Source organism: Pseudophryne corroboree, chromosome 2 (assembly GCF_028390025.1).
Source record: "Pseudophryne corroboree isolate aPseCor3 chromosome 2, aPseCor3.hap2, whole genome shotgun sequence".
Classification (NCBI taxonomy): domain Eukaryota; kingdom Metazoa; phylum Chordata; class Amphibia; order Anura; family Myobatrachidae; genus Pseudophryne; species Pseudophryne corroboree.
In genome coordinates, this window is record NC_086445.1 from 874,970,748 (window position 1) to 874,997,245 (window position 26,498).

A 26,498-nucleotide genomic window follows, 5' to 3' on the forward strand; every position below is an offset into this window, starting at 1 on the left:
GAAATTAGTGATGCTCCTCCCGGCGCAGCTCAGCTGCGCATGCAGGAGGCCCGCAGCCATGTTCCCCATCGCAGCGGCTGCGTGTGACGTCATGCAGCCATCGCGGTCAAGCCCCCCCCCCCCCCCCCCCCCCGCCACGCCCCCGTTCGCACTTCACTGCCCACCGCAACACTCCGTCTTGGCCCTGGAAACGGAGCTCTGCACCCCCCCCCCCCCACGCTCCACAACCGCCTCTGCCTGATTGACAGACAGAGGCGCATTTTCATGCGCCCCCCCGTGCAGAAACTGCAGGTGTGTGCGCAGGACGAGCGCTACGCATGCGCCCCTGGGGCGATCGCAATAAAGCAGGTTGTTTCTGTAATTGTGCAGCGGTATTTTGTATTATTTATATATTTTTAACTATGTTATTTCTTTTGTTAAGTCTTTAAGTTCCTCTGTGCATGGGGCTTGCCACGCAACGCTGCACCCTGAGACAGGCCCCAGAATCTAACTTACACCATATCGCTACAGGCCAGGTTAGGCGAGGTAACTTTGTGTCACTCAGCTTCTGCAATGTTTTATACATTAACAGAGTTTTTACTGCTATGATAAAAAATAAAACCATTGTTACTGCCACTTGATAAATAAAAAGGCTGCTAAATTTTGTATTTGTACAAAAGAAGAGACTGGAGTGGTGGACTCAAATGGGCTTCACCGCAATCTTGTCTCTGCTAGGGCAAACTCTGGCCAGCAGAACTGTCAGTGAAGTTGATCAAGTGAGCCCAGAAGAGGAGGCTTAAACAGCAGAAATGTATGTGTGCCAGTACCCATGCTGGTTATAGGTGCTGTGTATTTACCCTCCTGTCTCCTGCTCTTCTGAACAGCTACCTGCAATACTAACCACTCTCTGTCTGTGACATGTCCTGAACCTGTACCTGGAATACTGACCACTCCGTCACCTGCCTCTGACTGTGTCACCATGCATAACCTGGACGCAGCGGGATTACCTGCTGCCAACCAAGATTTTGTCTGTCAGAATAGAGTCTAAGGTGGAGTCTAAGCAAGGTGGAGTCTATAGCGTCTTCATATACTTTTATACTTCGGTTCAGCAAGGGTTTGATGTGAATGACTAAATACAGTGCTGTGTAATATGTGCGATTTATAAATAACTCAATAAATAAGTAATGAATAACATAAGTTGTAATAGAAATGGGGCTGCTAGAGGGTGCAAAACATGGTTAGCTGGGGTATCCGTTTGGATCAGAGGTTCTCAAACTCGGTCCTCGGGGGCACACACAGTGCATATTTTGCAGGTCTCCTCACAGAATCGCAAGTGAAATAATTAGCTCCACCTGTGGACCTTTTAAAATGTGTCAGTGAGTAATTAATACACCTGTGCACCTGCTGGGTTACCTGCAAAACATGCACTGTGTGTGCCCCCGAGGACCGAGTTTGAGAACCTCTGGTTTGGATGGTCGACAGTCATTAGGTCGGGCACTATTGGTCGACATTGACATGGTCGACATGGACACATGGTCGACACCTGAAAATGGGCGACACGTGATAAGGTCAACATGAGTTTTTTTTAAAAAAAATCTTTTGGGGAACTTTTCCATACTTTACAATCCACGTGGACTACGATTGGGAACAGTAATCTGTGCCGAGTGCAGCGGTAGTGGAGCGAGGCACCTTGCCCGAAGCATGGCGAGCGAAGCGAGCCGTGCGAGGGGACGCGGTGCACTAATTGGAGTTCCCCGTCACTTTACGCAGAAAACGACACCAAAAAAGTTAAACTCATATCAACCTTTCTCATGTGTCGACCATTTTCATGTGTCGACCATTTGTCCATGTCGACCATGCCAATATCGACCAATAGTGGTCGACCTAATGACTGTCGACTATAACATGGTCGACCATTCATACCGATACCGTTAGCTGGTTCTAGTGATTCCATCCTCTGTTTGGCCTGCTGGCTGTCACTGTAACATTCCATTACACCCAGTAAATCTCTACACTCCCTATGAAAAGAGGCACAACTGCTCAAGATCAGTCACAGCATATACACTGCAGGGGAACATTTTTATATATTCATTTTTTCTCTTTTTTGTGATACTGTTCAGATTATTATTTTATTATTTGTGATGCAGCCTAACAAAGTACAAGTAATCTCTGGAACAGTTCCTGTAACTACATCAGCGTTGGCACCATAAGGAGTACTTTGATATATGAACGCTGAGATCAGAAAAAAAAAACTTGGATAATAATAAGTAAATAAATGATTCCCTTTAATTTCAATGACATGATCTGCATGAGTCACTGCATTCCAATTTACTTACAGAGTTACATGTCTGAAAGATATATTCAGAGATGGCCTGAACTCTGTTGGGCGCCAACAGGGTAGTAGTAAATGATACTCTGAGAAAGGTGGGCTTCCCTCTACATTGTAGAAAAGACAGCCACTTACGGCAAATCATTACTTGTAATAATATATTCAGAAAGAAGAGCTTTTACTTAAGAGATACTTAAAAAATTCACAATAATATAAAATGTATTCTTGGAATGTTTTGCATAACAGACTGGCTTGCAGTCATTGATTTCTTTACATGCATTTGCAAAATGCACATTTGCACCAATAAAATAGGGACTCATTTATAGCTTTACTGCATATAATCTCCTTGTGCTCGGAGAGAGAGCGCAAGCGAGCAAAACAGGGAGGGCAAGCCTAGGCCAAGTATTCTAAAGGCGTATTTAAGTAAATGCAACAACACACAGGGACTTATATGTAAGGTAATGATGGTAATGATGACAATGACTGTCAGCAGCACTCTCTACCCCCTCTCATTGGCTAATTGACCCCCCCAGCATAAGGGTCGATGTATAAAGCCTCCTAAAGAGTAGAGAATTCTACAAGCGGATAAGATGCCCATAGTAACCATTCAACTTCTACTTAGCATTTATAAAGTACATTCTATAAAATGATAGGTAACAACTGACTGGTTGCCTTTTTAATCCTGGTATTTTGTGACCGACAAAAAAAAGTAAGAAAAGTAATTTTACATGTTAAGCAAAATTTTTGATACAACATCACACTATATTAGTTAACTTAGTTAGTACTTCAATATTCACCTCAATAACCATTTTTTCCTACTGTTATCCTGTTAACTTTGTCATACCCAACATGCATTGCTGCATGACCTGAGATAAATGTGGACACCATGCATTCTGAAGCCAGGATTTGCAATGATATTATCTACTGTAAGCATAAGGACAGTTTTAGAATTTGGAATGTCTAGTACTGACAGTAGCGGAATCTCATCTACTAAACATTCCTACTACTAGCTACACCCTGCAACCTCCCTGGTTGCCTTCTAACTATTTGTGTTTATAGTGATGACTGTATAATAGCATGGGCTGACTAATGCTCATATAATGATTATGGGAATATGAAAAAATTTGAGGTGAAACAAAATCTATTGTGGTTTATAAATATCTGACCTTGGCATGGAGAGCGGCAAAACAAATCAGAAACCTACAGTAACTGTGGTATCATTTCTTCTTGTCACGGATTTTAATTCTTAAAAGAGTCATGTACAACTGAAAATGAGAGACCTCTGTTCTTCTCACCCATTGGAGTGGTGGGTTTAAGGGTCATTACTGAAAAAGTCACCTACAACAAAACAATATGTACGTCCAGGGCTTTAACACAAGCAGAACCCCACCTCACGGCACATAAAGGATTGTGCTGGTCGGTGCTTGAGAAAAGTGAATTATTTTTATACATGAGGACATGAGTCTCTCCAATTAGTAGAAGCATTCAAAATTAAACTGATAGATGAGAGCAGAGTCTCCTCAGTACCACAGCTCCCTCTGGGCCCCTACTTTATGCCCGTGCTTACAAATAACCAGCAGAAAATAGGTATCATCTATGTCTTATGCTTTGGAAACAGTGACAATAGCAATAACAATTCCTGGACTTATCATGTCTGCCATTACCGGGTCCCATAAGCCCAGTTCTCTCTGACTCATCCGTGTAAAGCCCGTTGTAAAGATATTTCCATCTCTGGTAAAGATGGCTCGCATTGGTCTCATCCCCTCATGGGGGGTAAGTTTCTCCTGTGAAAGTGAAGGGGGAGGTAAAGTGGAAAACAAACTGGTCATAACATGTTTATAGACACAAAGGCTTAATGTCCTGGCACGAGGCATAAGACAGTGTGTTACTGGCTCCTAGTTTTCGGCAGCTCTAGTTACCAAGGTGACCCTGGATGGAGTGTTCCATAGACCTGTCATGGACCTATAAACTGCTGGTCACTCTGCCAAAACAAACTGTCCATTGTGTTGAGACTGAGTGGGCATCAATCAAAAACAGGTTGGAGCCCACAGTTAGCTAATGTTCCCTATTTCTCTGACGTCCTAGTGGATGCTGGGACTCCGTCAGGACCATGGGGAATAGCGGCTCCGCAGGAGACAGGGCACAAAATTTAAAAGTTTGACCACTAGGTGGTGTGTACTGGCTCCTCCCCCTATGACCCTCCTCCAAGCCTCAGTTAGGTTTTTGTGCCCGTCCGAGCAGGGTGCAATCTAGGTGGCTCTCCTAAAGAGCTGCTTAGAAAAAGTTTGTTAGGTTTTTTATTTTCAGTGAGTCCTGCTGGCAACAGGCTCACTGCAACGAGGGACTTAGGGGAGAAGAAGTGAACTCACCTGCGTGCAGGATGGATTTGCTTCTTAGGCTACTGGACACTAGCTCCAGAGGGACGATCACAGGTACAGCCTGGATGGGTCACCGGAGCCGCGCCGCCGACCCCCTTGCAGATGCCGAATAGAGAAGAGGTCCAGAAACCGGCGGCAGAAGACGTCTCAGTCTTCATGAGGTAGCGCACAGCACTGCAGCTGTGCGCCATTGCTCTCCGCACACTTCACACCAGCGGTCACTGAGGGTGCAGGGCGCTGGGGGGGGCGCCCTGGGCAGCAATGTAATATACCTATTCTTGCTAAAATATATCACATATAGCCCCTGGGGCTATATGGATGTATTTAACCCCTGCCAGGTTCCAAAAAAACCGGGAGAAGAAGCCCGCCGAAAAGGGGGCGGGGCCTATTCTCCTCAGCACACAGCGCCATTTTCCTGCCCAGCTCCGCTGCGAGGAAGGCTCCCAGGACTCTCCCCTGCACTGCACTACAGAAACAGGGTAAAAACAGAGAGGGGGGGCACTTATTGGCGATATTTATAATATTTGAGCTGCTATAAAGGGAACACACTTATTAAGGTTGTCCCTATATATATTTATAGCGCTTGGGTGTGTGCTGGCAAACTCTCCCTCTGTCTCCCCAAAGGGCTAGTGGGGTCCTGTCTTCTATCAGAGCATTCCCTGTGTGTCTGCTGTGTGTCGGTACGTGTGTGTCGACATGTATGAGGACGATGTTGGTGTGGAGGCGGAGCAATTGCCTGTAATGGTGATGTCACCCCCTAGGGAGTCGACACCAGAATGGATGGCTTTGTTTATGGAATTACGGGATAGTGTCAGCACGCTACAAAAGTCGGTTGACGACATGAGACAGACGGCAAACCAGTTAGTACCTGTCCAGGCGTCTCAGACACCGTCAGGGGCTGTAAAACGCCCTTTACCTCAGTCGGTCGACACAGACCCAGACACTGACACTGAATCCAGTGTCGACGGTGAAGAAACAAACGTATTTTCCAGTAGGGCCACACGTTATATGATCACGGCAATGAAGGAGGCTTTGCATATCTCTGATACTGCAAGTACCACAAAAAGGGGTATTATGTGGGGTCTGAAAAAACTACCTGTAGTTTTTCCTGAATCAGAGGAATTGAATGACGTGTGTGATGAAGCGTGGGTTACCCCTGATAAAAAACTGCTAATTTCAAAGAAGTTATTGGCATTATACCCTTTCCCGCCAGAGGTTAGGGCGCGCTGGGAAACACCCCCTAGGGTGGACAAGGCGCTCACACGTTTATCCAAACAAGTGGCGTTACCGTCTCCTGATACGGCCGCCCTCAAGGATCCAGCTGATAGGAGGCTGGAAAATACTCTAAAAAGTATATACACACATACTGGTGTTATACTGCGACCAGCAATCGCCTCAGCCTGGATGTGCAGTGCTGGGGTGGCTTGGTCGGATTCCCTGACTGAAAATATTGATACCCTGGATAGGGACAGTATTTTATTGACTATAGAGCAATTAAAGGATGCGTTCCTTTATATGCGAGATGCACAGAGAGATATCTGCACTCTGGCATCAAGAGTAAGTGCGATGTCCATATCTGCCAGAAGAAGTCTATGGACACGACAGTGGTCAGGCGATGCGGATTCCAAACGGCATATGGAAGTATTGCCGTATAAAGGAGAGGAATTATTTGGGGTCGGTCTATCGGATTTGGTAGCCACGGCAACAGCCGGGAAGTCCACCTTTTTACCTCAAGTCCCCTCCCAACAGAAAAAGCCGCAGTCTTTTCAGCCGCAGTCCTTTCGTTCCTATAAGAACAAGCGAGCAAAAGGACATTCATATTTGCCCCGAGGCAAAGGAAAGGGTAAGAGACTGCACCAAGCAGCCCCTTCCCAGGAGCAGAAGTCCTCCCCGGCTTCTGCAAAGGCCTCAGCATGACGCTGGAACCTTACAAGCGGACTCAGGGGCGGTGGGGGGTCGCCTCAAGAATTTCAGCGCACAGTGGGCTCACTCGCAGGTGGACCCCTGGATCCTGCAGGTAGTATCTCAGGGTTACAGGTTGGAATTCGAGAAGTCTCCCCCTCGCCGGTTCCTAAAGTCTGCTTTGCCAACGTCTCCCTCCGACAGGGCGACGGTATTGGAAGCCATTCACAAGCTGTTTTCTCAGCAGGTGATAGTCAAGGTACCCCTTCTACAACAGGGAAAGGGGTATTACTCCACGCTATTTGTGGTACCGAAGCCGGACGGCTCGGTAAGACCTATTCTAAATCTGAAATCTCTGAACCTGTACATACAAAAATTCAAGTTCAAGATGGAGTCACTCAGAGCAGTGATAGCGAATCTGGAAGAGGGGGATTTTATGGTGTCCTTGGACATCAAGGATGCTTACCTTCATGTCCCAATTTGCCCTTCACACCAAGGGTACCTCAGGTTCGTGGTACAAAACTGTCATTATCAGTTTCAGACGCTGCCGTTTGGATTGTCCACGGCACCCAGGGTCTTTACCAAGGTAATGGCCGAAATGATGATTCTTCTTCGAAGAGAAGGCGTATTAATTATCCCTTACTTGGACGATCTCCTGATAAGGGCAAGATCCAGAGAACAGCTGGAGGTCGGAGTAGCACTAACTCAAGTAGTGCTCCAACAGCACGGGTGGATTCTGAATTTTCCAAAATCCCAACTGATCCCGACGACACGTCTGCTGTTCCTAGGGATGATTCTGGACACTGTTCAGAAAAAGGTATTTCTTCCGGAGGAGAAAGCCAGGGAGTTATCCGAACTAGTCAGGAACCTCCTAAAACCAGGGACAGTGTCTGTGCATCAATGCACAAGAGTCCTGGGAAAAATGGTGGCTTCTTACGAAGCGATTCCATTCGGCAGATTCCATGCACGAATTTTTCAGTGGGATCTGCTAGACAAATGGTCCGGATCGCATCTGCAGATGCATCAGCGGATAAAATTGTCGACAAGGACAAGGGTCTCTCTGCTATGGTGGTTGCAGAGTACTCATCTGTTAGAGGGCCGCAGATTCGGCATACAGAACTGGGTCCTAGTGACCACGGATGCCAGCCTGAGAGGCTGGGGAGCGGTCACACGAGGAAGAAACTTCCAGGGCGTGTGGTCAAGCCTGGAAACGTCTCTTCACATAAATATACTGGAGCTAAGAGCAATCTACAATGCTCTAAGCCTGGCAAAACCTCTGCTTCAGGGTCAGCCGGTGTTGATCCAGTCGGACAACATCACGGCAGTCGCCCACGTAAACAGACAGGGCGGCACAAGAAGCAGGAGGGCAATGGCAGAAGCTGCAAGGATTCTTCGCTGGGCGGAAAATCATGTGATAGCACTGTCAGCAGTGTTCATTCCGGGAGTGGACAACTGGGAAGCAGACTTCCTCAGCAGACACGATCTTCACCCGGGAGAGTGGGGACTTCATCCAGAAGTCTTCCACATGATTGTGGTCCATTGGGAAAGACCAATGGTGGACATGATGGCGTCCCGCCTCAATGTTCCCTCCTCTGCCTCTCATACCCAAGGTACTGAGAATTATACGGCAAAGGGGAGTAAGAATGATACTCGTGGCTCCGGACTGGCCAAGAAGGACTTGGAACCCGGAACTTCAGGAGATGCTCACGGAAGATCCGTGGCCTCTACCTCTAAGAAGGGACCTGCTTCAGCAGGGACCGTGTCTATTCCAAGACTTACCGCGGCTGCGTTTGACGGCATGGCGGTTGAACGCCGGATCCTAAGGGAAAAAGGCATTCCGGAAGAGGTCATCCCTACCCTGGTCAAAGCCAGGAAGGAGGTGACTGCACAACATTATCACCGCATTTGGAGAAAATATGTTGCATGGTGTGAGGCCAGGAAGGCCCCGACAGAGGAATTTCAACTGGGTCGATTCCTACATTTCCTGCAAACAGGATTATCTATGGGCCTCAAATTAGGGTCCATTAAGGTTCAAATTTCGGCCCTGTCGATATTCTTCCAGAAAGAATTGGCTTCAGTTCCTGAAGTTCAGACTTTTGTAAAAGGAGTACTACATATACAGCCCCCGGTTGTGCCCCCAGTGGCACCGTGGGATCTCAATGTAGTTTTGGATTTTCTCAAATCCCATTGGTTTGAGCCACTCAAATCGGTAGATTTGAAATATCTTACATGGAAAGTAACCATGCTACTGGCTCTGGCTTCAGCCAGGAGAGTGTCAGAATTGGCAGCTTTATCATATAAAAGCCCATATCTGATTTTCCATTCGGACAGGGCAGAATTGAGGACGCGTCCTCATTTTCTGCCTAAGGTGGTATCAGCGTTTCACCTGAACCAGCCTATTGTGGTGCCTGCGGCTACTAGCGATTTGGAGGATTCCAAGTTGCTGGACGTTGTCAGAGCATTGAAAATATATATTTCAAGGACGGCTGGAGTCAGAAAATCTGACTCGCTGTTTATACTATATGCACCCAACAAGCTGGGTGCTCCTGCTTCTAAGCAGACGATTGCTCGTTGGATTTGTAGCACAATTCAACTGGCACATTCTGTGGCAGGCTTGCCACAGCCTAAATCTGTCAAGGCCCACTCCACAAGGAAGGTGGGCTCATCTTGGGCGGCTGCCCGAGGGGTCTCGGCATTACAACTCTGCCGAGCAGCTACGTGGTCAGGGGAGAACACGTTTGTAAAATTCTACAAATTTGATACCCTGGCTAAGGAGGACCTGGAGTTCTCTCATTCGGTGCTGCAGAGTCATCCGCACTCTCCCGCCCGTTTGGGAGCTTTGGTATAATCCCCATGGTCCTGACGGAGTCCCAGCATCCACTAGGACGTCAGAGAAAATAAGATTTTACTTACCGATAAATCTATTTCTCGTAGTCCGTAGTGGATGCTGGGCGCCCATCCCAAGTGCGGATTGTCTGCAATACTTGTACATAGTTATTGTTACAAAAAAATCGGGTTGTTTATTGTTGTGAGCCATCTTTTCAGAGGCTCCTACGTTATCATACTGTTAACTGGGTTTAGATCACAAGTTGTACGGTGTGATTGGTGTGGCTGGTTTGAGTCTTACCCGGGATTCAAAATCCTTCCTTATTGTGTACGCTCGTCCGGGCACAGTATCCTAACTGAGGCTTGGAGGAGGGTCATAGGGGGAGGAGCCAGTACACACCACCTAGTGGTCAAACTTTTAAATTTTGTGCCCTGTCTCCTGCGGAGCCGCTATTCCCCATGGTCCTGACAGAGTCCCAGCATCCACTACGGACTACGAGAAATAGATTTATCGGTAAGTAAAATCTTATTTTTACCATGGAGCATGGGTCTCTAACCTAAGGTTTTATATCCAAAACATGAATCAATGCTGCATAGCGGTATCAATGAGTCTTTAGATCAAAATCCACAAAAGAATAAACTCACTATTAATAATATTTTAGATTTGTGACACTAACATACAGAATTTCAGCTACCAGATAAGGGAAATACATTTGAAGACACCAGTTACAATTGACATCAGTTTCATACATAACTGGAATGCCAGTTATCACAATACAGTAGGTGACAAGGTCCTGTCTTACACTAAGCAATGATTTAGTATATATACTGTACGAAAAGTGTGTTACTTTCTCATCAACCAAGACAAATAAATTTTAGAAGTTGTAAAATTACACTTTGTATTTTTGGGATGTAGTTGACATCCCGACGTACATGGTGCCGGCAGTCAGAACTCCGGCACCGGAATACCGACACCGCTGAGAATCCTGATGCCAAATCCAAAACGGGAGGTTGAGGGTTAGGCTGCTGGTAGGAAGGTATAGGGTTAGGGGGAGGGTAAGGAGTAGGGTTAGCTTACCTTACAAAAAGTGTCGGAATTCTGACTGTCGGCATCCTAACTGTCGGGATCCCGCACCCAACTCGTATTTTTAACCAAGTGCATATAAACTATCACTGATGCCAGTTCTTAGGGGTTTTCTAAACTTTAAAAAAAATTTTGGTAGCTGTATTTTTCCAGACACTGCCTGCCTAAACCTATAGGAGTCCTGAAGTAATTCACCTATGAATTTATGTCACTGCTCTAACAAGTAAAATTCTCAATGATTTTCTTAAGTTTGCCCTTTCTCACTTATATTTCTCAGCTTTGAAATCGCTGAAAACCATGAAGGCAGCCTCATTTTCCTGGTATCTTGTACTGCCTTTAAAGATCAATAAAGCTGCCACATGCTGTCTTGTTAATCAGAAATGATGACCCCACAGTGACAGGTAAAGTGTGTGTGCGGGTTAATATAAAAATTCATTTTTATACAGTATCTTTATTTTACTTAGGAGGATGTTATTCCTTTAAGTTGAATTAGTATAGGAAAATGGTGTACAAGTATAATTTTTGTTATCAAAATGAAAAATCAATCTTTGAGGTTGTGTTATTAAGAACAGTCTGTAGTATTTTATTATGATATTTGCCATTGACGTACTGTATACATGGCTAGTCTATAGGTTCTGCATATACAATTGTTGTTATGCCACCTTCCCTGAAATATAAACTTGCAGTTTATTTTGTGGCCATCATAACTCCAAATTGTGCCCAATTTCTACCAATATATTGACCAGCAGTTTACGGGCATTAGAGCCTATTGTTCTTCATTACACATAATTGTATTCCAAATGGTCACCTTCGTATCGCTGCAGACCTCAGGAAGTTAGTATAAATATAATAATATCACATACAGATAGGTAAAGTAAATAAACATGCAGAACACCTTCTCATACCGGATCCCACAGCGCCAGCTGCCGCTCACTCATCTTGCTGAAACCGGTAGTGAATATTTTGCCATCGGACATAAAAATGGACTTGATTGGCCGAGCTCCTTCGTGTGCCCCACTTTTCTCCTAGTTTGTTGGGTTAGCAGGTTAAGTCACCCACAGCAAGTTGAAAACACAGACATGCATGAAGGTTAGTGTCACACTAGCGAGCACTGCACATTGAGATTTATTCACACTCAGGTAAGTACTATTAGATTGTTTATTTTTATTGTTGTCCTCTATATGGAGCTGCTATGACATGGTGTGTGGTAAGAATACTGGTATGAAGAGAGGGGGCTACCAGACAGGGATGAATTAAGAGGAATTAATAAGTGAATGCTAAACTTTTACACTGTATTGGTAAGTGTAAATGCTAGACTAAGATATGTCCCTTGGCCATGGGACACTTTATGGCTAATTATTTCCTAAAATACAGTATACTGTATATAACTAGTCAGTTCATACAGACGTATGTAAACATATGCCTCTATAATGAATTGCACTTTTGTTGTTTATTCGCACACTTGTATGATACACCACGCATGCAGCTGAATAGAGCGCTGCCTACTGTATTGAAACTGCATGGTCTCTGCATGTGCACAGCTCTGAAACCAGCACATTCCTAATATCACACGCTCCAGAAGTGCTGACACACAAGTGTAAAGGGCCTGGACCGTATTGGCCAGGTTTTATAAAGTAATAATCTAGCTGGGATATACTGTATTATTGTGAATCTACTGATTATTTTCCCATGTCATTTTACATTTAAAACTGTATGAACTGTGGAGGACTTGATCTATAGGACTAGCTTTAAGATGTGTCATTGAGGTCTAAAATACAGGGCTGCAGTGAAGGCGCAAGGGGGGTAATTCTGAGTTGATCGCAGCAGCAAATTTGTTAGCAATTGGGCAAAACCATGGGGGTCATTCCGAGTTGTTCGCTCGCTAGCTGCTTTTAGCAACATTGCACACGCTAGGCCGCCGCCCTCTGGGAGTGTATCTTAGAATAGCAGAATTGCGAATGAAAGATTAGCAGAATTGCGAATAGAAAATTCTTAGCAGTTTCTGAGTAGCTCCAGACCTACTCACAGATTGCGATCAGCTCAGGCCGTTTCGTTCCTGGTTTGACGTCACAAACACGCCCTGCGTTCGGCCAGCCACTCTTCCGTTTCTCCAGACACTCCCGCGTTTTTCCCTGTCACGCCTGCGCTTTTCCGCACACTCCCAGAAAACGGCCAGTTTCCGCCCAGAAACACCCACTTCCTGTCAATCACACTCCGATCACTTCAACGATGAAAATTCTTCGTTCAGACGTGAGTAAATCTACTAAGTTTTGAGCTAAAATACTAACCGCATGCGCACTGCGTACCATGCGCATGCGCATTTTTGCCTTAATCGCTCCGTTGCGAAAATCGGCAACGAGCGAACAACTCGGAATGACCCCCCATGTGCACTGCAGGGGGGGCAGATAATAAGAATTTACTTACCGATAATTCTATTTCTCGTAGTCCGTAGTGGATGCTGGGAACTCCGTAAGGACCATGGGGAATAGCGGCTCCGCAGGAGACTGGGCACAAAAGTAAAGCTTTAGGACTACCTGGTGTGCACTGGCTCCTCCCCCTATGACCCTCCTCCAAGCCTCAGTTAGGATACTGTGCCCGGACGAGCGTACACAATAAGGAAGGATTTTGAATCCCGGGTAAGACTCATACCAGCCACACCAATCACACCGTAAAACCTGTGATCTGAACCCAGTTAACAGCATGATAACAGAGGAGCCTCTGGAAAGATGGCTCACAACAATAATAACCCGATTTTTGTAACAATAACTATGTACAAGTATTGCAGACAATCCGCACTTGGGATGGGCGCCCAGCATCCACTACGGACTACGAGAAATAGAATTATCGGTAAGTAAATTCTTATTTTCTCTGACGTCCTAGTGGATGCTGGGAACTCCGTAAGGACCATGGGGATTATACCAAAGCTCTCAAACGGGCGGGAGAGTGCGGATGACTCTGCAGCACCGAATGAGAGAACTCCAGGTCCTCCTCAGCCAGGGTATCAAATTTGTAGAATTTAGCAAACGTGTTTGCCCCTGACCAAGTAGCTGCTCGGCAAAGTTGTAACGCCGAGACCCCTCGGGCAGCCGCCCAAGATGAGCCCACCTTCCTTGTGGAATGGGCTTTCACAGATTTTGGCTGTGGCAGGCCTGCCACAGAATGTGCAAGCTGAATTGTACTACAAATCCAACGAGCAATAGTCTGCTTAGAAGCAGGAGCACCCAGCTTGTTGGGTGCATACAGGATAAACAGCGAGTCAGATTTCCTGACTCCAGCCGTCCTGGAAACATATATTTTCAGGGCCCTGACTACGTCCAGCAACTTGGAGTCCTCCAAGTCCCTAGTAGCCGCAGGTACCACAATAGGCTGGTTCAGGTGAAACGCTGAAACCACCTTAGGGAGAAATTGAGGACGAGTTCTCAATTCTGCCCTGTCCGTATGAAAAATTAGGTAAGGGCTTTTATAGGATAAAGCCGCCAATTCTGAGACACGCCTGGCTGAAGCCAGGGCCAACAGCATTACCACTTTCCATGTGAGATATTTTAAGTCCACAGTGGTGAGTGGTTCAAACCATGTGATTTTAGGAACCCCAAAACTACATTGAGATCCCAAGGTGCCACTGGAGGCACAAAAGGAGGTTGTATATGCAGTACCCCCTTGACAAACGTCTGAACTTCAGGAACTGAAGCCAGTTCTTACTGGAAGAAAATCGACAGGGCCGAAATTTGAACCTTAATGGACCCTAATTTTAGGCCCATAGACAGTCCTGTTTGCAGGAATTGCAGGAAACGACCCAGTTGAAATTCCTCTGTAGGGGCCTTCCTGGCCTCGCACCACGCAACATATTTACGCCAAATACGGTGATAATGTTGTGCGGTTACATCCTTCCTGGCTTTGATCAGGGTAGGGATGACTTCATCCGGAATGCCTTTTTCCTTCAGGATCCGGCGTTCAACCGCCATGCCGTCAAACGCAGCCGCGGTAAGTCTTGGAACAGACAGGGTCCCTGCTGGAGCAGATCCCTTCTTAGAGGTAGAGGCCACGGTTCCTCTGTGAGCATCTCTTGAAGTTCCGGGTACCAAGTCCTTCTTGGCCAATCCGGAGCCACGAGTATAGTCCTTACTCCTCTCCTTCTTATGATTCTCAGTACCTTGGGTATGAGAGGCAGAGGAGGGAACACATACACTGACTGGTACACCCACGGTGTTACCAGAGCGTCCACAGCTATTGCCTGAGGGTCCCTTGACCTGGCGCAATACCTGTCTAGTTTTTTGTTGAGGCGGGACGCCATCATGTCCACCTTTGGTTTTTCCCAACGGTTCACAATCATGTGGAAGACTTCTGGGTGAAGTCCCCACTCTCCCGGGTGGAGGTCGTGTCTGCTGAGGAAGTCTGCTTCCCAGTTGCCCACTCCCGGAATGAACACTGCTGACAGTGCTATCACATGATTTTCCGCCCAGCGAAGAATCCTTGCAGCTTCTGTGAAGTGATGTCTCCAGGCTTGACCACAAGCCCTGGAAATTTCTTCCCTGTGTGACTGCTCCCCAGCCTCTCAGGCTGGCATCCGTGGTCACCAGGACCCAGTCCTGAATGCCGAATCTGCGGCACTCTAGAAGATGAGCACTCTGCAACCACCACAGGAGAGACACCCTTGTCCTTGGTGACAAGATTATCCGCTGATGCATCTGAAGATGCGACCCGGACCATTTGTCTAGCAGATCCCACTGGAAGGTTCTTGCGTGGAATCTGCCGAATGGGATTGCTTCGTAAGAAGCCACCATCTTTCCCAGGACCCTTGTGCATTGATGCACTGAGACTTGGCCTGGTTTTAGGAGATTTCTGACTAGCTCGGATAACTCCCTGGCTTTCTCCTCCGGGAGAAACACCTTTTTCTGGACTGTGTCCAGGATCATCCCTAGGAATAGAAGGCGTGTCGTCGGGATCAGCTGCGATTTTGGAATATTGAGAATCCAACCGTGCTGCCGCAGCACTATCTGAGATAGTGCTACTCCGACTTCCAACTGTTCCCTGGATCTTGCCCTTATCAGGAGATCGTCCAAGTAAGGGATAACTAAAACTCCCTTCTTTCGAAGGAGTATCATCATTTCGGCCATTACCTTGGTAAAGACCCGGGGTGCCGTGGACAATCCAAACGGCAGCGTCTGAAACTGATAGTGACAGTTCTGTACCACAAACCTGAGGTACCCTTGTTGAGAAGGGTAAATTGGGACATGTAGGTAAGCATCTTTGATGTCCAGAGACACCATATAGTCCCCTTCTTCCAGGTTTGCAATCACTGCTCTGAGTGACTCCATCTTGAATTTGAACCTTTGTATGTAAGTGTTCAAGGATTTTAGATTTAAAATTGGTCTCACCGAGCCGTCCGGCTTCGGTAACACAAATAGTGTGGAATAGTACCCCTTTCCCTGTTGCAGGAGGGGTACCTTGATTATCACCTGCTGGGAATACAGCTTGTGAATGGCTTGCAATACTGCCTCCCTGTCTGAGGGAGACGTCGGTAAAGCATACTTTAGGAAACGGCGAGGGGGAGATGTCTCGAATTCCAATTTGTACCCCTGAGATACCACCTGAAGGATCCAGGGGTCCACTTGCGAGTGGGCCCACTGCGCACTGAACTTCTTGAGACGGGCCCCCATCGTGCCTGAGTCCGCTTGTAAAGCCCCAGCGTCATGCTGAGGACTTTGCGGAGGCGGGAGAGGGCTTTTGTTCCTGGGAACTGGCTGTTTGCTGCAGCCTTTTTCCTCTCCCTCTGCCACGGGGCAGAAATGAGGCGCCTTTTGCCCGCTTGCCCTTATGGGGCCGAAAGGACTGCGCCTGATAATACGGCGTCTTCTTAGGTTGAGAAGCTACCTGGGGTAAAAATGTGGATTTTCCAGCAGTTGCCGTGGCTACCAGGTCTGATAGACCTACCCCAAATAACTCCTCCCCCTTATAAGGCAATACTTCCATGTGCCTTTTAGAATCCGCATCACCTGACCACTGCCGCGTCCATAAACCTCTTCTTGCAGAAATGGACAGCGCGCTAACTCTTGATGCCAGTCGGCAAATATCCCTCTGTGCATCACGCATATATAAAAATGCATCTTTCAAATGCTCTATAGTCAGTAATATACTGTCCCTATTTAGGGTATCAATATTTTCAGTCAGGGAATCCGACCACGCCACGCCCGCACTGCACATACAGGCTGAGGCGATTGCTGGTCGCAGTATAACACCCGTGTGAGTGTATATACATTTTAGGATATTCTCCTGCTTTCTATCGGCAGGTTCCTTTAGGGCGGCCGTATCAGGAGAGGGTAGTGCTACCTGTTTAGACATGCGTGTGAGCGCTTTATCCACCCTAGGGGGTGTTTCCCAACGTGCCCTATCCTCTGGCGGGAAAGGGTATGATGCCAATAACCTTTTAGGAATTATCAGTTTTTTATCGGGGGAAACCCACGCCTCATCACACACTTCATTTAATTCCTCGGATACAGGAAAAACTACAGGCAGTTTTTTCTCACCAAACATAATACCCTTTTTAGTGGTACTTGTATTATCAGAGATATGCAATAAATTTTTCATTGCTTCAATCATGTAACGTGTGGCCCTACTGGAAGTCACGTTTGTCTCCTCATCATCGACACTGGAGTCAGTATCCGTGTCTGTGTCTGCCATTTGAGGTAACGGGCGTTTTAAAGCCCCTGATGGCGTTTGAGACCCCTGGACAGGCACAAGCTGAGTAGCCGTCTGTCTCATGTCGTCAACTGTCTTTCGTAAAGAACTGACACTGTCACACAATTCCTTCCATAAGCTCAGCCACTCAGGTGTCGACTCCCTAGGGGGTGACAACTCTATAATAGGCAATTGCTCCGCCTCCATCTCATTTTCCTCCTCAAACATGTCGACACAATCGTACCGACACACCGCACACACACAGGGAATGCTCTGATAGAGGACAGGACCCCACTAGCCCTTTGGGGAGACAGAGGGAGAGTATGCCAGCACACACCAGAGCGCTATATATAGACAGGAATACCACTATAAAACGTGCTTTTTCCTTTATAGCTGCTGTTATTATTAGAACTGCGCCAAATTAGTGCCCCCCTCTCTTTTTTACCCTTTTCTGTAGTGCAGGACTGCAGGGCAGAGTCAGGGAGACGTCCTTCCAGCGGAGCTGTGATGGAAAATGGCGCCCGTGTGCTGAGGAGATAGGCTCCGCCCCCTTCTCGGCAGCCATTTCTCCCGCTTTTTGGTGAGTTCTGGCAGGGGTTAAAATACATCCATATAGCCCTGAGGGTTATATGTGGTGTATTTTCGCCAGCCAAGGTGTTTACATTGCTGCTCAGGGCGCCCCCCCCTAGCGCCCTGCACCCTCAGTGACCGAAGTGTGAAGTGTGCCTGAGTAACAATGGCGCACAGCTGCAGTGCTGTGCGCTACCTTGTTGAAGACTGATGTCTTCTGCCGCCGATTTTTCCGGACCTCTTCTTGCTTCTGGCTCTGTAAGGGGGCCGGCGGCGCGGCTCTGGGACCGGACTCCGAGGCTGGGCCTGTGTTCGGTCCCTCTGGAGCTAGTGGTGTCCAGTAGCCTAAGAAGCCCAAGCTGGCTGCAAGCAGGCAAGTTCGCTTCTTCTCCCCTTAGTCCCTCGATGCAGTAAGCCTGTTGCCAGCAGGTCTCACTGAAAATAAAAAACCTAAAACTAAACTTTCACTAAGAAGCTCAGGAGAGCCCCTAGTGTGCACCCTTCTCGGCCGGGCACAAAAATCTAACTGAGGCTTGGAGGAGGGTCATAGGGGGAGGAGCCAGTGCACACCAGGTAGTCCTAAAGCTTTACTTTTGTGCCCAGTCTCCTGCGGAGCCGCTATTCCCCATGGTCCTTACGGAGTTCCCAGCATCCACTAGGACGTCAGAGAAATAACATTTGCAGAGACAGTTAGATATGGGTGCGTTATTTTGTTTCTGTGCAGGGTAAATACTGGCTGCTTTATTTTTACACTGCAATTTAGTTTTCAGTTTGAACACACACAACCCAAATCTAACTCTCTCTGCACATGTTGCATCTGCCCCTCCTGCAGTGCACATGGGCCCTCATTCCGAGTTGATCGGTCGCAAGGCGAATTTAGCAGAGTTACACACGCTAAGCCGCCGCCTACTGGGAGTGAATCTTAGCTTCTTAAAATTGCGACCGATGTATTCGCAATAATGCGATTACTAACTACTTAGCAGTTTCAGAGTAGCTCCAGACTTACTCTGCCTGTGCGATCATTTCAGTGCTTGTCGTTCCTGGTTGACGTCACAAACACACCCAGCGTTCGGCCAGGCACTCCCACCGTTTCTCCGGCCACTCCTGCGTTTTTTCCGGAAACGGTAGCGTTTTCAGCCACACGCCCCTGAAACGCCGTGTTTCCGCCCAGTAACACCCATTTCCTGTCAATCACATTACGATCGCCGGAGCGAAGAAAAAGCCGTGAGTAAAAATACTTTCTTCATAGTAAAGTTACTTGGCGCAGTCGCAGTGCGAACATTGCGCATGCGTACTAAGCGGATTTTCACTGCGATGCGATGAAAAATACCGAGCGAACAACTCGGAATGAGGGCCATGGTTTTGCCCAACTGCTAACAAATTTGCTGCTGCGATCAACTCAGAATTAGGGTGAAAATACAGTCCACTAAGTAATTATTTAGAGTACTGTACGCACTTCTCACTGGTCCCCCTCCTGACTCTAATTATAGGTATAAATAAAGTAATAATGTAGATAAATCAACTTCCAAAACCGTATAGGAATATGATTTTGAAACACAAGCAACTTGGCATGCACTATACGCAAAGAACAAAAACAAAAAAGATAGCACTATTAACTAGACAAAAAAAAAGAAGAAAGCATAAAAAGGCAATAAAGAGGTGAAAAAACCAAAGAGCAACTGTTCCAGTCATGACCCGTGAAATAAGATACAGTGCAAAAGGATAAAATTAAACGCCTCCATTTAAACAAATCAGGATTATGGGGTCTATTCATGAAGCAGTGAAAAGAGCGGAGAAGTGAGCCTGTGGAGAAGTTGCTCATGGCGACCAATCAGCTGCTCCGTACAATTGTATAGTATTCAAATTATAAATCTTACTTCAATGCTGATTGGTTGCCATGGCCAACTTCTCCACTGGCTCCCTTCTCCACACTTTTCACTGCTTCATGAATAGACTCCTATGTTTGAATGGACGAAGAACAAAGTTCAGGTTCAGTAAGTTACAGTATGTGAAATGTTGATTACATATCTGTTTCCCATGAATAATTATATGTAGAATGGAGGTGTTTATTGATTGCTTTTAACATTATAACATATCACACACGCAAACATCTACACATAGCAATATTTTACTATTACACCTCCCTTTCCTCATACACCAGGACAGCATAGTGCCAATACTTAGGATTCCTATAATTCGGAAGAAATTTGCTTCCATATCCCTACACGAGGGGCTGGTATGACCATTTCTTTGGAAACAGTGCAGCTTTTAATGTTAAAGAGGCAGTGGCTCCATGCACATTACAAGCCTCAGTGTGTCAGATTGCTCCTGCCACGGGGACTTAGCTGCTAGACAGCCATTTGGAGGCGTACAATCTCCCAAACGGTGGGATCGCAGACAAACTTTCTCTGCTATGATGTGAGGTGGGGGATGGTATAAAAATTACCAATGGTTGGATATCTTGTTTAACAGTATAATGGTGGCCTACTGTATATGGTATATATTCCATACAGTATATGTCCCTAAGGATTAGGGGGACATTTACTAAGCAGTGAAGAGTGGAGAAATTGCCCCATCAATCAATCAATCAATCAGCAGCTCTGTATAATTTTATAGTATGCAAATTATAGATGTTACTTCAGTGCTGATTGGTTGCCATGGGCACTTCTCCACTGGCTCACTTCTCCGCTTTTATCACTGGTTAGTAAATGTCCTCCTTAGTCCCTCAGCCATGCCTAACTTTACATGCAAAGAAGCAGTATGGGGTCTATTTACTAAGCATTGGATGGAGATAAAATCAACGGAGATAAAGTACCAGCCAATCAGCTCCTAACTACCATACCACGGGCTGTGTTTGAAAAATGACAGTGAGGATGTGATTGGCTGGTACTTTATCTACATCCAAGGCTTAGTAGATAGACCCCATATCACAAAACTGTTCCAGCAATTCTTGCATCCATAGTCCTATCCCCCATATGGCAACATCCCAGGTAGAATTGCCTGGGTCTTTAGTTAGAGACATCATGTCAGAGTCATGATTATGCTGCTGCATATAGGAATAGTTTTACATTGCCATCGGTAGGGAGTGTAAATAAAGGTAGAAAATGCAAACGCTCTGATAACTCCTGCTGCCCTCCTGCTACTATAATAAGATTGCTTATAACGTAATGTTGTGAATTCAGGACTATATCGAATACGAGTTTTCAATATGCATGAACAGATAAAAGTAAATAGAAGAAGGCAGAGAAAAGGGATATTAATTACTTACAGCTACTATTTCTTGTTTGCGAGGGTCAATAACCCGAACTTTCTTATCTTTGCTGGTGGTGGTGATGAGACTTCCATTGTAGTTCCAGCAGACATTGTAGATGAGGTCACTGTGCAGCTCGTCTAAGGTAATGAGAGCCTCGCCAGTCCCCACGTTCCAAATAATGATTACGTTATCACTGCCTAACAGAGGACCAGAAATACAGAATAATTCCTCCAAGTCAGCCTCTGTATTCACAGCCCAATCTCTTCATAAATGTCTTTGGAAGAATCTACTAGTGTAACAGTGCCAAAACCACCTCTTCAACTAAGGCGTATTTCATGCAGTGTCGCATGGATGTGAGTTTGGAAGGAACTGACAGTAGCTACCTAATTACTATGGGCCGGATTCAGATGCAGTCGCAACTTCAATGTGCAGCAACTGAGCAATTATTGACAGACTGCGCATGTGTCATGGCCGCAGTCAGCAAGTGCCAAGGTACTTTTGCTATGCCGCTCGCAGTGAGGAATCGGTCGCAGAGTGAGTAACAGGAAGAGGCCCTTTAGGGGAGGTAACAAGGAGTAACTACAAAAACGCAGGTGGGTCGTTAACAACAGGACGAGTTTCAGTGTGCGACTGCGATCTCATATGATTAAAACATGGCGCCAGTGCCGCAGCTCACGCAGCTATTCTGCGTAACCATGGAGGCACACAGGGAGTTGATGTTCCTTGCATCTGTGACGGAGTACGCAGTTGCTGAGCATGTTGCGGTGGCTTCGCTGGGTGTTTATGGTCACTTGTGGGCGGCTGCTACACTTGCGATGCCTTGCAGTTCCATCACTAAAAAAGACTGCTTCTGTGTCGGAACTGTGACCGCATCTGAATCAGCCCTATAAGACGTGAAATCGATTCCTGGGATTAAATTGTACAAAGATATCCTTCCTCAACCACCCCCTGCGTTCCTCCATCCTTGATACACGCCCCCCCCAGCCCCTGCCCTCCGTTATCCCTACTACCTTTTCACTTGCCCTTGACACACAATGGTGGTCAGAAGGGGCTTCTCTTATTGGACAGTGTGTGTTGTCTAGTCATTTATCATGCACAGGTGCAGTAAAAGAGCTGGGGTCCTCTGATGCTGCTGCTCTCAGTCACTGATTAGCCGAGAGTACAGAGATCATGTCACCGCATAGAACACTCCCAGGCTCCCAGTGATTGAGAACAACTGCATCATGGGACTCCATCTATCCTACAGGCCGCTGGAAGAGTCTAATAGGACCGAATAATGTGACAGCAACAAAGAAGGTATAATCCCATTTTCCCGGCCCAATCTACACTGTGTTTTGAATCCCATAATACACAAAATGTAATTATAATCCCCTGACGTTTTTGGGACTCAAAAACGTCAGGGGTTGGGCTTCCCTAATTTCCATGTATACTTTCTCTTCATTTGGATTAAAAGCTATTTTACATATACAGAAATTATATAGTAAAGTAAAGGCCCATTATTATTTACAATTCCACTCACGGAGTTCTAGTGTGGAATCTCTCTGTTACAATCTCTATTAGGTCGCTTTGTTTGCGCATGTAGTTAAGGTCACCTTACCTGCGCTGAGTAATATATTGCGTGCTGACGGATGCCACGTGATAATGCCTACTCTCTTTGAGTGACCTTCCAGCGTGACGATGGGTTCCGTAATTGATCGTACGGGTGTGTAATCTGGGATTTGCCAAACCTGAGAGAAGAAGAAGAAGAATTTTAGTCTGTGCAACATTATTATTAAAGAAACTTAAACTTAAACGTAAACGATTCCATGTAAACGATTCCAATTATGCTACAAGAAGCAAAGGGCCTAAGTCTTGGCCCAAATGCACCGTTATTTAGCAAACTGCAGAGGGCAATGATTGTGTAGTATTTTTAGAAAATTCTCATACTAAATTATAAAATGTATATTCTGCGTACATAATAAAAAGTTGATTAATTGCTTATTTGAAGTAACCTTGATGTTGATGCCTCCTCTTGGGATATTTTTCTTCTCTTGAAACCAAACTTATTTTCTCTTACGTCCTAGGGGATACTGGGAATCCATTAAGTACCATGGGGTATAGACGGGTCCACTTGGAGCCATGGGCACTATAGAAGTTTGATAACATGTGCTGGCTCCTACCTCTATGCTCCTCCTACCAGACTAAGTTTAGGAAATGTGCCCGACGGAGCCGGTCATATCTCTGGAAGCTTCTGAAGAGTTTTCTGCATTTATTTTCAAAGTTTGTTATTTTCAGGCAGGACTGGATGGCACCAGCCTGCCTGCTTCGTGGGACTTAGGTGGGGGACGGCCCAACCCGACTAAAGGTTAATGGTCCCGTTACCCGATGACAGGACGCTAGCTTCTGAGGGAACTATTCGCGAGTTAGAAGATAGAAAAGTGGGTCACCGGCAATTATGGCGGCATTAGGGTACGGAGATGTACGGCTTCTAAAGGGGCGGACTGAGTCTCCAGACTTAGTACACAGTATATGTACACGGTAACCAGATTGGCATTGCAGCTTAAAAGGGGGTTTACTCCATTTTACGCACTTAGACACATAAAGCCAGTATAAAGAAGAGTGGGAAGACCGTGCGTCATTGCAGGGGCGAGGCTTCACTATGAGCGGATCCAGCAGATCACAGGCGCCATTTTACCATACTGCAGCAACACAGACGCTGACTTCAGGGATGCGCAGCTCCTCCGGAGTGCCTCCAGATTACCTCAGCGGTACCAGGGGTTAATAGCAGGGGGGAGCATTATACTTGTGTACTAAGGGGGTCATTCCAAGTTGATCGTAGCCCTGCGGCCCGCCCCCCACACGGTCCAGCCACGCCTGCGTTGGCCGGACTGCGCCCAAGAAATGGTGGCCAAACGCCGCCGTTCTGACCCCCCCCCCCCCCCGGCACTGCGGCGCATGCGCAGTTCTGACCCGATCGCTGCGCTGCGATAAACTGCAGAGTGCGATCGGGTCAGAATGACCCACTATGTCCCTAATCTAGGTACATTTACTAAGGTCCCGATTTTGACCGATTTGCTGTTTTTTCTTCAAAGTGTCATCTCGGGAATTTACTAAACAAAAATCTCGGCAGTGATGAGGGCTTTCGTATTTTTTTGGAAGTCAAAGAAAAAAAATACGAATGAATACACCATCGGTCAAATACGCCTGTTATTTCATACAACTCAGTAATTTACTAAAAATTCTATTTCACAAACACTGCCGGCAATAGCCAAACACTGCAGTGAAAAAAATACAAATCGTAAAAAAAAGCAGTTTTAAAATAGACCTGCTTTTTTTTACCGTGTTCTGATAGGCATGCACGGATCAGTGAGATCCGTGCATGTTTATCAGTGGGAAGGGGTGTGAAAGTGTTAAAAATCTAGAAAAAAATTGTGTGGGGTCCCCCCTCCTAAGCAAAACCAGCCTCAGGCTCTTTGAGCCGGTCCTGGTTGAAAAAATATGGGGGGAAAATTGACAGGGGTTCCCCCATATTTGATCAACCAGCACCGGGCTCTGCGCCTGGTCCTGGTGCCAAAAAGCGTAGGGGTCCCCCGTATTTTTAACACCAGCACCGGGCTCCACTAGTCAGAGAGATAATGCCACAGCCGGGGGACACTTTTAGATAGGTCCCTGCGGCCCTGGCATTAAATCACTAACTAGTCACCCCTGGCCGGGGTACCCTGGAGGAGTGGGGACCCCTTAAATCAAGGGGTCCCCCCCTCCAGCCACCCAAGGGCCAGGGGTGAAGCCCGAGGCTGCCCCCCCCCATCCAAGGGCGGCAGATGGGGGGCTGATAGCCAAGTGTAAAAAAAAGAATATTGTTTTTTGTAGCAGTACTACAAGTCCCAGCAAACCTCCCCCGCAAGCTGGTACTTGGAGAACCACAAGTACCAGCATGCAGTGGAAAAACGGGCCCGCTGGTACCTGTAGTACTACTACAAAAAAAAAATACCCAACAAAACACAGAACACACACACAGGGGTATATTTACTAAGCTCCCGATTTTGACCGAGATGCCGTTTTTTCATCAAAGTGTCATCTCGGTAAATCTCGGTCATTTACTAAACACTAATCACGGCAGTGATGAGGGCATTCGTAATTTTTTGCTAGTTCAGGTAAAAAATTACGAATGAATACACCATCGGTCAAAACGCGGCTGTTTAAGTATGAATCTCGGTCATTTACTAAGAAGTGCAAAGCAAAAAAACACAAAACACTGCCGTGAAAAATTACAACTCGTAAAAAAGTCCTAAAAAAAAACAGACCTGCTTTTTTTATTCGTGATTGGATAGGCATGCACGGATCCATGAGATCCGTGCATGTATATCAGTGGGAAGGGGTGGGAAAGTGCTTATTTTTTCAAAAAAAATTGCGTGGGGTCCCCCCTCCTAAGCATAACCAGCCTCGGGCTCTTTGAGCCGATCCTGGTTGCAGAAATATGGGGAAAAAAATGACAGGGGTTCCCCCATATTTAAGCAACCAGCATCGGGCTCTGCGCCTGGTCCTGGTCCCAAAAATACGGGGGACAAAAAGAGTAGGGGTCCCCCGTATTTTTAAAACCAGCACCGGGCTCCACTAGCTGGACAGATAATGCCACAGCCGGGGGTCACTTTTATATAGTGCCCTGCGGCCGTGGCATCAAAAATCCAACTAGTCACCCCTGGCCGGGGTACCCAGGGGGAGTGGGGACCCCTTCAATCAAGGGGTCCCCCCCCCCAGCCACCCAAGGGCCAGGGGTGAAGCCCGAGGCTGTCCCCCCCCATCCAATGGGCTGCGGATGGGGAGGCTGATAGCCTTTGTTGTAAAAGAAAAGATATTGTTTTTAGTAGCAGTACTACAAGGCCCAGCAAGCCTCCCCCGCATGCTGGTACTTGGAGAACCACAAGTACCAGCATGCGACGGAAAAACGGGCCCGCTGGTACCTGTAGTACTACTACTAAAAAAATACCCAAAAAAACACAAGACACACACACCGTGAAAGTATAATTTTATTACATACATACACACATACATACATACTTACCTTATGTTCCCACGCAGGTCGGTCCTCTTCTCCAGTAGAATCCAAGGGGTACCTGTTGAAGAAATTATACTCACGAGATCCAGGGGTCCAGGCTCCTCGGGAAATCCAGGGGTAATCCACGTACTTGACAAAAAAAACAAAACGGTGTCCCGACCACGAACTGAAAGGGGACCCATGTTTGCACATGGGTCACCTTTCCACGAATGCCAGAAAGCCACTCTGACTTCTGTCTAAGTGGGTTTCATCAGCCAATCAGGGAGCGCCACGTTGTAGCACTCTCCTGATCAGCTGTGTGGTCCTGTCCTCACTGACAGGCAGCACACGGCAGTGTTACAATGTAGCGCCTATGCGCTACATTGTAACCAATGATGGGAACTTTCTGCCCTGCGGTTGACCTAAAGTGACGTCACCGCTGAGCAAGAAAGTTCCCATCATTGGTTACAATGTAGCGCATAGGCGCT

General features: G+C 46.7%; 1 protein-coding gene across 2 annotated transcripts in view; it reads right to left on the minus strand.

Annotated features, from left to right (window-relative positions):
• Nucleotides 1–26,498, minus strand: part of CORO6 (coronin 6) — a 258,150-nt gene that overhangs the window by 22,288 nt on the left and 209,364 nt on the right. For both annotated transcript variants that reach the window (XM_063955951.1, XM_063955952.1), the window contains 3 exons: nt 22,594–22,723; nt 21,012–21,193; nt 3,973–4,092 (listed from right to left, as the gene is read on the minus strand). In XM_063955951.1, the coding sequence (XP_063812021.1) occupies nt 3,973–4,092; nt 21,012–21,193; nt 22,594–22,723 (432 nt within the window). The remainder of the gene's footprint in view (nt 1–3,972; nt 4,093–21,011; nt 21,194–22,593; nt 22,724–26,498) is intronic.